Below are 14802 nucleotides of genomic sequence, written 5' to 3'. Positions count from 1 at the left end.
ACATACTTCATGATTTGACCACAAGTATGAGTTTTCACAATAAGATAAATACTACATAGAGGTAATTTTCTGTTCTTGTTAGTGCTCGGTATTGTTTTGGATTCTGGTGTTTGAGGTTTTCTTAGTTTAATCTGTAACACTGAGACCCATGGGGGTCAGAACTGATGTGACTCCTTAAATGAGCTTGCATAGTCGTATTTTTGAGGAACCAAAATTTGAGTCTCTGATCATAGTACATAAAGTGAATGAATAAGGTAGTGCAAATATATACATTGAAGTGGTAGCTCATCATGTGGGCACGGAGATAGCTGTATTTGACAAATGATGTGTGTTGCAAAAGCCACATTAGTACTGCTGCTCAAAAACTGTTATAGTTTTCCGTATATTTTCTTCATGATATGAAAAGATAGGGACTGTCTGGGATGTGTCCCATGTTATGTGGTGTGACTCCTGAAAGTGCAGATTTGTGTTCTCCTTGAAGAGTAGTGATCTAATTTTTTTTTCCCATAACCTTCATCAGAAGTGGCTGAGAGAATGAAGTCAATAAGCAAATCTATAAATAGGAAATATAACAGTTATTTTGTAACATGTAAAGATATGTATTATAAAACAAGGAGCTGATAATACAAGTGTACCTAACTGTTAAAGAGTTTTGAAAGGTATGTTTAATCCTTGCAACTACATATTCAAATGTGCAAAACTTTTTGACCCAGTACAGCATTTTTATTCACCTGTATGCGTGAGGTGTGAACATGACCAACATAATCCTTCCATTTGGTCCTTCAGAAGCGGCACTCTGCCCTGGCTAATTTGAATTCTCTGCAGTACCTCCCATGTGGTGACACTGCTGAATCTTTTAGAAGTGGTGTGCAGGGGACCTACCTGCAACACTGAGATAGCCAGAACTCTAGATCAGGGATGCAAAATTTGGAAAGAGTCAGGAGAATATGACTCTTGCAGGTGATATGCCACCTCCACGTTCACACAGCACTGGATGGCACTTCTTTTTTGTGTGTCAGGGATCTCAGTTCTTTGGGCTGTACCATCGGAAGGGTCACCCACAGGAATACTGTCTTGTCTTAAAGTTTCTATGGGTTCATTTGGGGGTTTTGGTAACTGAGTCACAAGAGAAGTGCAGCTTAGTGGGGCATTTGATTGTTCATAATTAAAAGTTTAGAGTTTTTAAAACAGGAGTCGATGAAGAGCTGTGTGGTCTAGTGTAAGGCAGTCTCTCCTGCAGACACCTCCTTTCAGGCATTCTGCTCACCCACTACTTCTGATTTACACCAGGGTGAGTATTTCAAAACCTTTGGGGCATTCAAGATTCTGTTCCAGCAAGTAATTTCTACCTTTTTTAGTACAATGAACTGACACCTCAGACTGTGAAGGGTTCAAACTTTGGATCCTCTTCTGCCAGGTTATCGAAGTTTCTATTTTGTCACTGGCGTGTTTGCTCGCACCAGAGGTTTTATTCTGCTAGTGATTAATTTCCATGTGTTCACATAATGGGACACTTGTGAACTAATACAATTCCGAGTGTGATACTACATTGCTGAGGGCAATGAAATCTCAACATGACGGGATTTAAAGACTCTAATGTACAAATAGGAATACAAGACAAAGAAAAGCTATTAATATTATTTTCTAGTCCACTTTCAGACTTTTGATAAAGACCCTGTCTGACTCCCTTTTGTCAGATGATTTAATTCAAAGTGATACATGAAAGGGACCTGCAGGATTGGATCCTAAGAGATTAAAATGAAAATATTTTGGGAATATTTCCATTTTAACAGGGATGTTAAATCTTTGCAGTGTTTTTTGAACTTATTTGTTTCCAGGGAACAACAGTCTGTAGTGCTATAAACCTCTTTAATGTTAGCACATTAGAGGTAAGGAACCCCCATTCCTTGGCAGTGTTTATCATTCCTCTTTTTTTGTCAGAAGCAGATCTCATCCATTTTTCTTTTTCTCATTCTTCACAGTTTCATGTAATTAAAGTTGCAATATTACAGTAATTCTGACAAAAGTAGTACATATGACACATTTCTAAGCGTTATTGATATAGCAGTAGAAGACTAAAAATGTTTGAGGGATTTATCTGTTGAAATTGTCTGTGCCGCACTGAGGTACCGTATCCTCAGGTGCCATCCTGGCTGGGATGGCTCTGTCTACACATGGGCTCGATTCTGTTTAGTTTTTCAGTAACAAACCTAAATCAAGTTGAGGGGGCAACGAAGAGAAAATTTGTAGGGATTTTGCCTCATCTGGCAAAACAAATCCAGAGGGGGGAAAATGCCACTGAGACTTTAGAAAGTCAGTTCTCAAAAGCTTTTCTGAGTGGTTTAAGAGTATCTAGGTATTCTTGCTGTGCTAACCTATAAAATACAGCCTCACCTCTGTGCAAGCTCTCACATAAATTCCTGTTAGCTGTACAGGAGATGGTTTTGTGGTAAATGAACAACCCACGTATTGCACTTGTGGAATGTTTTCTTTCTGGGAAGCATGAAGTAAGCTCAGCAGGTTGTGTGCATTACATTTGTATGTACTACAGTATTACCAGCCGATCACATAAATGGGTGTGGTTTGGGGGTTTCTGTGTAAACAACTATTGCAGAGTTTCTTAGGAAGCACAGGAGTGTTGTTACAAAATGCTGAACATCCATTCTTGAAAAATCCAATCTTGCTTAAGAGATGCTTTTTATCGCAGACAAAAATCACAGTTTGTAAAATCTAGATCATGGACCTGAACTAAAACAAAAATAAAGTTTTATTGTGTGGATTTTCACAGTGTTTCACAATGCTGTTTGTTGAGTTAGATCTTTGGTAAAAACAGCATGGAGAATGAGAGTTCATTGTGTTTGAGATTTCAGTAACTATTAGTGCTCTTAGTGAACTAAGATGTTAGTTTAAGTTGTCAAGAGTTTTAGCAGAATAAGTCCATTGTGGAAGCAACTTCATCAACTTCAGTAGAATTGATCTTGATAGAGTTCATTTTGACTTACCAAGTGTATTATTATTTTCTGAGCAAGTTAATAAGAAATGTGTAAGATGCTTCTTTAATAGTTAAAGGAAAAAAATATCCAAGCATGAATTTTAACTTCTCCGATCCTCAGAAGCATTTATCCTGCATTCTGTTAGCCTGCAGATTAGATACCTGCTTCTTATTTAGATACATTAGTTACGGTTGTATGTTGGAAGGGAGAACATTTCTCCATTGGCTCTCTGCGTTAGACTGAAACGTTAAAAAATATTGGGTAGGGAGAAATCTGTACATGTCATGCCCAGTTCTTAACCTATTTCCCTGAACTTTCGAGGACCATTTCAGTGTATGTTCGTCAAGGTTGTTAGATGTATACTTAAGATCCTAGATGAAAAAGGGGCAACCTGCGTTGTACTTTCGGCAATCCTGTATTTTTCTTAAATAAGTGAAATAACAAAACAAAGACCTCATTATCAAATCAGTAATAATTTTGCTTCCTAATAATAAGAACAGACATTAAAGAGGGATACCATCTTGTTACTGAATTCACAGGTTTTGCCATGTTTTAGCTGTGCTGTAAAGAAAAAACATTTTGCCTAGTAAAAAACAAATGACAGCTAATATAGGTTAAAAATAAAATCATTTATTTTAGATTAACAAGAATGGCTGATTAAACAAGGTATATTAACTGTATTGAGGCTTGGGGTGCATTACACAGTTACAAGATCATACAGTTTTTGTTGTAGTGGCGTTGACATGTTCATAGCTCATAAGTGAGCCAAAACAAGCAAAAACCCCTCCTTATTCTACTGGGTCTGTTATCAAAAAAAGATACATTTCTAAAAGTGCTTCATTACTGAAACATAAAAGATAACAAAGCAGAATAGCAAAGCAATTAGCTTATTGATAATATTTAAGCAGGGTTCTTTTTGCTGATTATATTATTTTGAAATTTCCCACCTGTTGAACACAATAGAAATTACCTCTCCAAATCACTGAAGTTTAGAAAAGCTGCTTTCCCGTAAATGCATTACCAGGCAGTAATGTGTGGAAGGCTGGGGAGATTCATGCATGTAATTCTGTAAAACAAAATCAATAAAGCTGATGACAGATTAAGTTGCTAAGTTTTGTAAAACTAGACTACTCTTTGGGTCATCAGCACAGCACTATTGGATTTTCTGTGGTTTAATGCTGAAAAACAGGATTATTGATTTTAGGATTTTCAGCGTATCCCCTCTGGGAGTTCTTAAGCACTCTTTGTAATGCTTCACACTTAAGTTGACAACTACAGTGACATAACTGTGTCCTCGCCTTAGTAATCATTTTCTAATCATATTGGAAAAGGCTGGAAATGGTTTATAAAATGATTATTCTAGACAAATGGGAACAGGAGGGTTGTTGGGATGTCACTTCTTTGTCTGGTGGTCATTGCTACCTGCCTGCCATGTTCACTTGGAATTAACTTACAGTCACAGATTAAGACCTTTGACTGTCATAAATCTGCTTCCCAATATGTTTGACTGGCAGGGGAGTTCACAAGCTGTCCCAATATAAATAGGATTTTAGCACATCAGGTGCTGCTCCAAAGTAAAACGGGCTGTTTTGCAGTCGACTTTGTTGGTGTATATTCATTGCTCCTCCACCGTTGCATGTGTATGCATGCCTGCGTGTGTATGCATGTGTGTGTGTACGTAAAGTAGAAGCTGAGATAGGGTAACAAAATGAACTACTGTATGCAGGAAATATATGAAGTGCACCCAGCTGCTGGCAGCAGTTGCTACATGCAGTCCACTGATTATTGCACATATATCGAAGATAATCAGGGTTACAACAGTTGTGATGCTCAGGTCCTGCACAGTAACAACATATATATGGAACAGGCCTGGGCGGTGAATCAGCCTTATACCTGTAGTTACCCTGGAAACGTGTTTAAAAGCGAGTACTCTGACATGGACATGGCCCTGAATCAGTACAACCAACCTGAATATTTCACCGAAGAAAAACCTACTTTTTCTCAAGTGCAATCGCCATCGTACTCTCAGAAGAAAGGTAGGGGCAATTTATTTAAATAACAAAAAAAAATCTGGTTTTGTTTTTGTTTTGCTTTAAACTTGCAGTTGCATCAGTTGGCTCAGATACATCTTTGAATGTGAAGGCTGCCTGTTCAAAATTGAAAGCAGCAGTAACGTAGGTTGCTAGGTGATTGTAAGGTTTTCAGTGAGCGATGAGGATTTCCAAGCACTTTTTCTTAATCTGTAAGACATTTGCAGATATATTGCTTGCTTTCTGCTTTCTGGGGCTGTTAAGTTAATTTGCTATTCTCCAGTGAGCTAGAGAAGAAAGTTTCTCTTCTGAAATGTTGTCATTATATATTCTGCATCTTAAAGCTGTGTTTCTGGTTACATACAATTTGTGTGAGTCCTCGTTATCAGTAAATGGGAAGTCTGTTTACTGAGCAACTCAGGCAAAATATTTTGAAAACAGAACTCTAAATATGTATGGGAAAAATATTACATTTAATAGAGTTACTGTCTTTTAAGTGAAAACCACATAGTTTGTGATTATGCAAAGAAAAAAAGACTGAAAATTCAAGAATATATCTATGCAAGAAAGACTATTCTGCATCCGAAAAGTTCATGTAATCAATACGTTTGTGAGAGATAATCAGAGTGCAGTATCAGCTCCCTGAGGGTGAAATCATTGTCTGTTTTTAGATTTATTCTTTTGCTTTCAAGTAATCAAAGCAGATATCACTTCTCAAAAAGAGCCCAAAATACCAACAAACACTTGGAAATGTTTTTGGTGTTATTTGCTCTGAACTCAGACAAGCAAACTGATGCACAGAGTATATGTTCTCTATGTTTCTTTAAACTGACATTGTTAAAGAATAAAAAACCAGCCTGTTGTACCAACATAATATCCTTTTTCTGTTACGATTTCCTGTATGCAGTTATCCCAAACCCCGATGAATCTGATGTAACTAGGTAGATAAACACCATTTACTACTTTTAAAGTAGCTTTGTAGTAAAAACTAGACTGTTTAAGCTTATTAACTACGTGGCAAACTGAAATATTTTCCTTTGTGCAGGCAATATTTATTAGCGCTTGGTGCAGTAATTCTGTAAGTTCGTAAGAAAAATGTCTAAATTCCTGTACTTTGAACAGCATTGTGTTTCATAATAAAGGAAATATTTTTTTAAATCCTGTTCTATGAAGCTGTAAGAACATGATCAAATTGTAGACTAAATGTAGTTGTGGATAATGTATGGTTTTGTATTGTGCAACATTTTAAATGCTCTTGAAAGCTATTTATCTGCTATTGGGTTTTAACCAGTGAATTTATAACACTTTGTAGACTTTTCCTGTGTCTTATTTTTGGTTAAAGAAAAATAGCACCCAGGATTAACTTAGAGAAATAGAGACTTGCTATTGCAAAGTCAGTGAAGGAATACATTTTTCGTAATATTCCCTCACTGACATCTGCTCTAAGTTTTTGTACTTGTTTGGTTGAAAGAATACAGAGGTGTTTTTAAAAATTGCTTGTCTGCCGTTGTTTTCTACTACCTCCGTTTCACTAAGAAATGGCAGTGAATTTTGGTGGAAGCAGGCTCTCAAGCAGGCTTTTAATTGATCGTTCACGGAGACTGAGCACTGTGCTTTGGGATTCTTTAGAGCCTTATTACTGTGATAATCGATAAAAAGTTGCATCCCTTCTGTCGAACCTTTGCAAATGCTGAGTTTGTTAAGCAGAAGAGATCTAAACTGTGTGGGACATGTGCATCTTCTCTTTTTTTTTTTTTTTTTTTCCTAATTTCCATCTTTTAACCAAGCTATCATAAAACTAATGACTCTTTTAATCCTGTCCTAAGAACAGAAGGCTCTACACAGGGCATGTGTGTCTGTATTGATCCAGAATTGATTTTGGGGGGGACGAGGGAGTTTGTTAGAGACGCCTTGGTAATAGCCCATTAAAGCAAAATTAAGTCCCTAAGCAGGTGTTCATGATGAGTCTTGATTGTTGCAGTTGGTATTTCTGTTAGTCCCCTGAAATTTGTAGTAAGCTCAATAATATGCTGTTCAAATCAGATCATACTTTACAGCAGCACATGGAGTCTTTTCCTATCAAAACTTTTGCTAGTTATTGAATGGTTCAAGTCTTCTTTTCCATCTGTGAAGAAAAAAAAAATCAACATTTATATGCTGAAAAAATAATCATGTGTGAAGGAGAGTTTAATTACTTCTCTATCTTTATGTCACTTCAAAAAAATTCAGAAAATAACTTTAAATTACAAGAACTACACACCCCAACAATGTGTTACTAAAGGGGAAAAAAAGTATTTAGAAAGTGTAGCCAGTTATTCTGAAATGTAAGGAAGCACTTAAGCTGCTTCAGTACATTAAAAAGTGTTATTTCCTGATTTTCTGTGACAAATTCTGATGGAAGCCTTGAATTTTAAAGGAAAAAAATGTGCTCTAAAAAATCCAGAGATAGAGGTGTGGTTTTAGGTTTGTGTCTGCTTGTCACTCTGTTTGTTCTCTTTCATACCATAATGTACACTGTTAAAAGACAGCAGCACAATATTTGTGCAGGAACTTACTGTTTTATTAAGGAAGTGCTTTTGGACCTGATCCTACCCTAGGAGACAGGCAAGGAGATACACTTTGTTTTCTACATGGGGCTGTGAAATCTGATGAGCAGAACAGGGTTCACCAGCACGAGAACTAGGTGCTATTCCCGGTTCTGTCCCAGAGAGCTTAAAATTGAATAGTTTTCCCCTCTGCTGGTGTCACTGGCTGTGGTGAGCTTGCAGCACTGCAGCTTGGGTGAGTGATGCTCCGGGGGAGCCCGTGCCACCCTGGCTTTGTGCAGAGGCTGAGTAGCAAGGCAAAAATGTCCCTCGATCTCCTCGCGCTGCCCATATAGTGAGGAGGAGTGCACACTGATAGGGTAGAGGTAGTGCTGTCTGGAAAGTACAAAAGAAACAACGTACAGAGGTCTAGAAACCTCAGTAGCCCCACATTTGGTGTGTGTGCGAAGTTTTGACCATTTGGACAGCGTGGAAAGTAGGTTTGCAAAGCTAAAACCGGGCTGTGGGCTGGCTTCTGCTTCCCTTTGCACAGGTGTTTCCCAAAGTTAGCAAAAGATGCCCTCAGGTGTCAGTGAAGTTAGGCTTTAACTTCAGGCTCTGTAGGCGCAGACCAGAAGTAACCTGAGGCTGCTCCAAAAGCCAGTGGTGTGCAGACAGGAATTCTTGAGTGGGGCTGTAGCAGCACCGGCTCCTCAGCCCTGCGTCTCACCTTGCTTCCCAGATACGAGGTGAAGCTAACGCTGTCTTTTTAAGGGCTCTTGCTATGTGGGGTGAATGGGGCTTTGAGAGTTATTATTGTTATTATTATAAACTTGTCATTATTATATCCCTTTATAATTTCTCAGGCGATTTGTATGCAGCTGGGAATACATTCTGTAGGACTGCTAGAGTATGGAACTGAATTAGTCCAAACTGAGTTCTCAGCAGTGTTGAAATGTTAGGTTACTTTCTGAATAGCTAAGAAAAGGCAACATGGAGGTTATGTCGAAATGTCTTCTTGTCAGTGCAAGGGGTACATGTGCAAATAATCAATTTACAAAAGCACTGGGCATTTGTCATCTTTGGCTTTTGCAGCAGAGTATGTTAACAATTATTTTGGGCTTAAAAATTACTAATCTTGCTCTTGACCGCCCATCTAAGGAGATAGCACTGATCAGAAAAATTGCATCTTGTTCAGCAAATCATTATGCGTTTGGAATTATATCTGTTTCTTTTTTAATAAAATGTCAGTGAAAAAAGTGTTTTCAGCTCCTTTGCTGTAACCTTTCCACAACCAAATGAAGGATGGGAAAGTGAACCAAAACACAGTTTGCTTTTGCATCAGTGTAAAACTGATGTTCTGTGAGGCTTAGATTTCTAAATAAGTAAGTTACATGCGAGACTAAGCTATGGTCTCTAAAAACATTTAAATAATTATCAGGAAAAAAAAATGCACGATCTCTTACAGTAGTGCATTTCGTACCTGTAGCTGGTAGTGGATGCAAGTATAGTACCCATCACAGCAGTGTTAGTGATAACACAGTTTGGGCTGAAATGTCTTCAGTACATCTGTGCAAAATGGACTACCATTGATAAGGTTTCTGGTTAATACATTGAGAGAAAAAAGGCTATAAAAATGTTCCAGATTCTGGCTTTGCAGAATATCTTGACAAATCTTAGTAATTCAGTAAATCGAAGAATATCAGCAAAGATCAAAATTGTGGACCAGCAAGCCAGTTAGCTAACAAGAAATGTGTGAATCTGTTTATCAACATTCTCAGTGCTTCCAATCTCGATGGAGAAAATAAGCAATTTTTCTCAATAGGAGTAATTTAAAGAAAGTGGGAAACAAGGCTCAGTGTATCAGCCCAGCCTTTCAGTTCAGTATTGATGATAGCACAAACAAGAATGGAGTATGCTTTTTCTCACTCAGCTCTATGCTTCCTCCAATAAGTAGTCTATTAAAGCTTTTTCTGCACAAGTGTGTCAAGGATGATATCTGGCTGGTTCTTGTAATTTTTTTATAATTTGCAAAGAGTTACAATGTGACTCTGAAATCAGTAGAACAGCAGTATGAATTTTCTTTTCAGTTCTAATACAGTTGGGGATTCTCAAGGTAGTAATTAATTTAATCTTTTTCATACTGCACTGTCTAGTAAGTGAATACTAGCTTACTGGCAAGTCCTAAACTCATTTTAGTGAGTGGTCTCTAGTCACAAAAACAATATCAGATGGGGGAAAGAAAGATTTCAGGGAATATATTTAATACATGACTCTCTGCCAGTGTACGGTGAAAATCAAAATACTGAATAATGGTCTTAAAATACAAGTGTCCTTCTGCAATAGCAAAAATGGCTTTTTCTGCTTGCAAGGTATAATAAGGCTATGGTGGATCAGGAGCAAGCTAATAAGGAACATCTGGTGTATAGACATAATTTGTTTGTGTCAATGTTACTCATATCCCTGTTTGGTAGTCAAATATGGTTTGGGTCCTAGAATTTTTTTAAGTTGTGGTTTAATCCCTAAGCCAAAATTGCATTGTTTGTACAAACAGAGACCTGGAGATATCAAGTCTGTGCAGCGATACTTTAACAAAATTGAAATTGGTTCTTTTCTCAAAGCATGCTCTTTTTTTCTAATGTGTGCCAAGTACCGAGGAAAAAAACAATATTATTTTTCAGGGGTTGTTTTCATTTAAATAGCTTTTCTTTGCCTGTTGCGGGGGGCTGGGGGACACTGGGCAAGAATAGCCACTGAGCGTCTCATTTGTGTCTCTCCAGTCTGTTACACTGTGCAGGGTCACATATACTGCTTTAAGGTATCATTCCTGCAAATGGTAGTTTGAGAGTGTAGGCATACAGTATTAATGAAACGTAAGACCTCAGACGACAGCATAGGTTAGCAGATCTCGTTCTGTCCTTGTGGCTGCTGGGGCAGATTCATTGCACTTTCTGTATCCAAGGGAATTGTTTCTTGCCATACCTCTACGAAGGGTGTTACAAGCTACAGTTTTGGTTTAAAAAATACTGTAAATCGCCATCAAGATTGGTTATAATGGATTATACAACATATTCTTCTGGAGTGGGGCAACTGGTCCTGCTGGGTACTTATCTGTGCCAAGACAGTAAGATTAGGCAGACTGGCAGGTGGGAGTCTGGGGAGCAAAGGAGTTACTGTAGGCTGCAGCAGAAACACCAGACATGGCAGGTCAAGGTCATTTATTGGTGTTCTCCACTCAAAGCAAAGATCCAAGGTGGGTATTAGCATGAACTGTCATACTTGACAGCTACCTTTGAGCATAGAGCAAGTGATAGTCCATGAGGGTGCCAGAATACAGCAGACAGAGGCTTGAAAGACGAAGGAATTATATTGATTATTATTGTACAGTTCAGTGGGATTTTGAATGGTTCCTCTTAGCTATTTACTTATTTACTTGGTTTTAACCAAGAAACACAGGATGAAATATGACCACCAGGAATAGGAACCTGTGTTCCATGAGATTTGTCATCAGACATCCTTCTTTCATAAGAGAGCACCTGGGTTATCTGTCCAGGCAGCATCTGCTTCTTCCACATAAGAGTTTTTATTTTTGGTTCAGAGTTATCAAACACATAAGATGCCAAAGTACTTGCTGATGTGAGAGACAAATCCCTATTAGGCTGGCCCTCCTCTGTTTTCCCCAAGTGCTGCAAGGAGTGAGAGAAGTCTGTTGCTCTGCTGCTTCCTCGAACCATCCGAAACATAATTCTGCTGCCGTCCATGGCTTCCCCAAGAATCTCCATTGCACTTTTCATGGCTTCCGTGCTGGTACCAAGTTTAGAAAAACATTGTTGAATTTCCTCCGGCTGATATTGTTTCTGAGTAGCAGCACAAATGTACTGAGGCTGCTTATCTACACGTCTTATGGATGAAATAGTGTTGAATTTATACAGAAGTTACACTGCTTATTTGCAGCTGTTACAAATTATTTACAGTGGATGTTACGGCTTGTAAGAACTGAACGTAGGTCCCTGTATTCCTCTTGGCACGATGTCTGTTTGTCTGAACTGCGTATTTTTAAAACACTGCTGAAGGTCCAATTTTCTTACTTTCTGACCCCATTAGCTGTTGGAAGGAGGGTTAAAAATATACAAAAGAGTGGATATCACTCTCAGACTTGTAATAGAAAGAAAAAATAAATTTATTGCACACTTTCATTGCCAGTAATTTCATGGGATAGGAGTGTTCTATCCATGTTTCTTGTTGAATCAGTAGAAGAGTTCCAAGCATGTGCTTACCTTGTGGCATGGGCACAATCCTAGAAAAGTGATGAAGGTAATACTTAACATTTAAGTAGCTTAAATAGCTGGCACTTAACACTTCCAGTACAGCAAAATTGTGAATGTGGCTGGAGGTAAGGATGCTGATTTTAATTCTGTCTAGGAGTGCATGTAGGAGAGTTCTGCCAGATGGGAAACTGTTTCCTGGGTTGGATTAAGTCATGAAACTCCAAGGAGGAGACGGACACCAGTGGTCACATGCAGAAGCAACTGTATGTATTTAAGGAAGCAGTTTAGACAAGTGGTCTCCTGCTCCTCCAGTAGAACAAAGCTACCATTACATGAGCAGTGCTAACCAGATTATATACTTAATGAAATATCAAAGCATTTAATTCAGAAGTAACTCTTGAGGAAGCAAACCAGGGATACTGAATTTTAGAGGCCATGGTCTATGCTACGCTAAATCTGGGTTTCATGAATAGCAATAACCAGCAATAACAAGAAGCCGTTACTCTTTATGAGAAATTCAGTGGAAAATTCTACGCCTCTTTGCTGACTCTACTGCCTTCTGTATCAGCTCCATGTTGTGTATGCGTGTGCAGCGGCAGGTGTGAGCAAAAGGGGGGCAGGATGAAGATAATAGCCTCTGCTACTCCCCCACTGGCATAATGTCCATTAGTAGTCAGTGATGTAAATTAGAGTCGAAGCCCTGCTGTCTCTCTTCCCTCAAGGTCACAGAACCAGCTCTGCATGTCCACCAGTCTTTACCGAAGCACGACTTGTTCATCATGGAGAAAGATAACCTGAACGTAAATCTGAGCTTTTGCTGTGTTGTAGACTGCTATGATACATCAGTAAGATCTCAGATCATTCCCCCACTCCCATTTCAGATGTCAGTAGGAGTACTGGCAAACCTGAGGTGCAGGTACCTGGGCATGGCTTCAGAGTGGTCCTGCTTCCCAGCATTACAGAAGAGGAATGTGTGTTCCTCTGTAATTTGAGGTTGTCATAATTATGCTCAAACTAGACATATGAAGTAGACTGTACAAATATTTCCCACCTTCTTCCTTCTTTACTTTCTCCTAATCCACTCGGCACCCCCCAGAAAGTTCAAGTATTTTAAGCTGAGTTTGTTTCAGGTGTTTTCTCTCTGATTTGGCTTTTCTTTCTGGAGAACCTCTGGCAAATGCAGCCTTAGGAAGAGACTTCCATTTAAGCAGTCTGTTACTGAGCTGACCCTCTGGCATATTAGTCACAGGAAGGTGACAGCCACCCCTCTTGCAGCATCCTCCAACAGCCTTCTGCTGCCCGGAAGTCTTGTTGCTGGTTGTCCTCCCTGTGACAGTGGTGTGCCATGTCCCTGAGCTGTACTGAGCCATGCTGGTGTGAGGGTTGCATAGAGACAGCAAGCTTGGAGCCTCATTTAACTGCTGCTCATTGGTGCTGCAGATGGGTTCAGCAAGCCAGGGGCAAGGGGTAGTGTTAGAGGCAGCCACATCTAAAGGACTCTCATTGCACTTGTTAATTGCACTCAGCCATGTGGCAGATGGTGCAAAGCTGGGAGGAGTGGCTGGTACACCAGACGAGTGTGCTGCCATTCAGAGCGACCTAGGTAGGCTGGAGAAATGGGAAGAGAGGAATCTTTTTAAGTTCATTAAGGGGAAATGCCAAATACTACACTGGGGGAGGAATAATACACACAGCAGTACAGGCTGGGTCCTGACCGGCTGGAAAGTGCTTGCATTGAAGTACTTGGAGGTTCCTGGTGGGCATCAAGTTGAACATGAGCCAGTCATGTGTCCTTGAGGCAAGGAAGGTCAATGGCGTCCTGGTCTGCATTAGGAAGAGCATCACCAGCAGGCTGAGGGAGGTGATCCTTCGCCTCTGCTCAGCTCTGGTGAAATGCATCTGCAGTGTTGGGTCCGGGTCTGGGCTCACAAATACAAGAAAGACATGGACATACTGGTGCGAGTACAGCAAAGGGCCACAAAGGTGATGAAGGGACTAGAGCATCTGTTCTATGAGGAGAGACAGAGAGGGCTGGGGCTGTTCAGCCTGGAGCAGAGGAGGCTCAAGTCAATATTATAAATACCTGATCCCCCATCAGGTAGAAGACAGAGCCAGACTCTTCTCAGTGGTGCCCAGTGACAGGACAAGAGGCAGAAATGGGCACAAATAGAAATACAGGGAATTCTTTCTGAAGATAATACAGTAATATTTTCTTTTCACTATGAGGGTGACCAAGCACTTGCACAGGTTGCCCAGAAAGGTTGTCGAGTCTCCATCCCTGGAGATAATCAAAAGCCACCTGGGCAGCCTGCTGTAGGTGGCCCTGCTTGAGAAGGGGGTTTGGACCAGGTGACCTCCAGAGGTGCCTTCCAACCTCAGCCGTTCTGGGATTCTGTGAAATATTTATTACACTTTAATAATCTTTTGCAGTTACACAAATAACTGCGCTTTACTCTCTCCCCTCAAAGCAAACCTGAGATCTCTGTTTTACATCTTTACAGACAGATTTTTCATGAGGAAGTTATGTACCATAACTCCATTAATTGAGTCATGGGAACACTTGTTTTGAAAGGTTTGTATTTTCCCCTGATTAAAAGTTCTCTTTAGTTTAGAATTACTTTTTGGTTGCCATCAGAATTGTTTTGGTTTTTTGCTCAAATTTAAAATATGTTTATGTTATCAAAACAAATGTCATTGTGGGAAAAGAACCAAGCGTTGCCAATGTTTGTCATAGCAGTAATATTTGATTTCCCTTGTTGGGTGTCTGGAAAACCACTTCAGAGGAGAAAATGTCATTCTAACACATGCACGTACACACACACACGTATGTTGTATGTATGTATGCCCACGTATTTTGCCCTAAATTCAGGCTATATTCCATGTTCCTACAGAACACACCCAGGTAAGGTATGATCAATACAGCTTGGGCTATCTGTTGCTGGTACTTCTCTAACCACACCTGCAGAGATGTCTTGACACAAATGAT

The 14802-nt window shown here is 39.5% G+C and overlaps 1 protein-coding gene across 3 annotated transcripts in view; it reads left to right on the top strand.

Moving 5' to 3' along the window:
- The window catches only part of LOC104460339 (thyroid hormone receptor beta), a 47201-nt gene that overhangs the window by 15304 nt on the left and 17095 nt on the right, over window positions 1-14802 (top strand). Inside the window, exon 1 of one of the 3 annotated variants that reach the window (XM_010076146.1) lies at window positions 4683-5029. The exons of the other annotated variants lie outside the window; for them this stretch is intronic. Within the exon in view, the coding sequence (XP_010074448.1) occupies window positions 4702-5029 (328 nt within the window). The 5' untranslated portion in view covers window positions 4683-4701. Of the gene's footprint in view, window positions 1-4682; window positions 5030-14802 lie in introns of those variants that run through there. 3 annotated transcript variants of the gene reach the window in all.

This window comes from Pterocles gutturalis, unplaced genomic scaffold (genome assembly GCF_000699245.1).
Source record: "Pterocles gutturalis isolate BGI_N339 unplaced genomic scaffold, ASM69924v1 scaffold14068, whole genome shotgun sequence".
Lineage (NCBI taxonomy): Eukaryota > Metazoa > Chordata > Aves > Pterocliformes > Pteroclidae > Pterocles > Pterocles gutturalis.
Note: the sequence above shows the minus strand (reverse complement) of the source record. Positions and strands in the feature narration are given on the sequence as shown.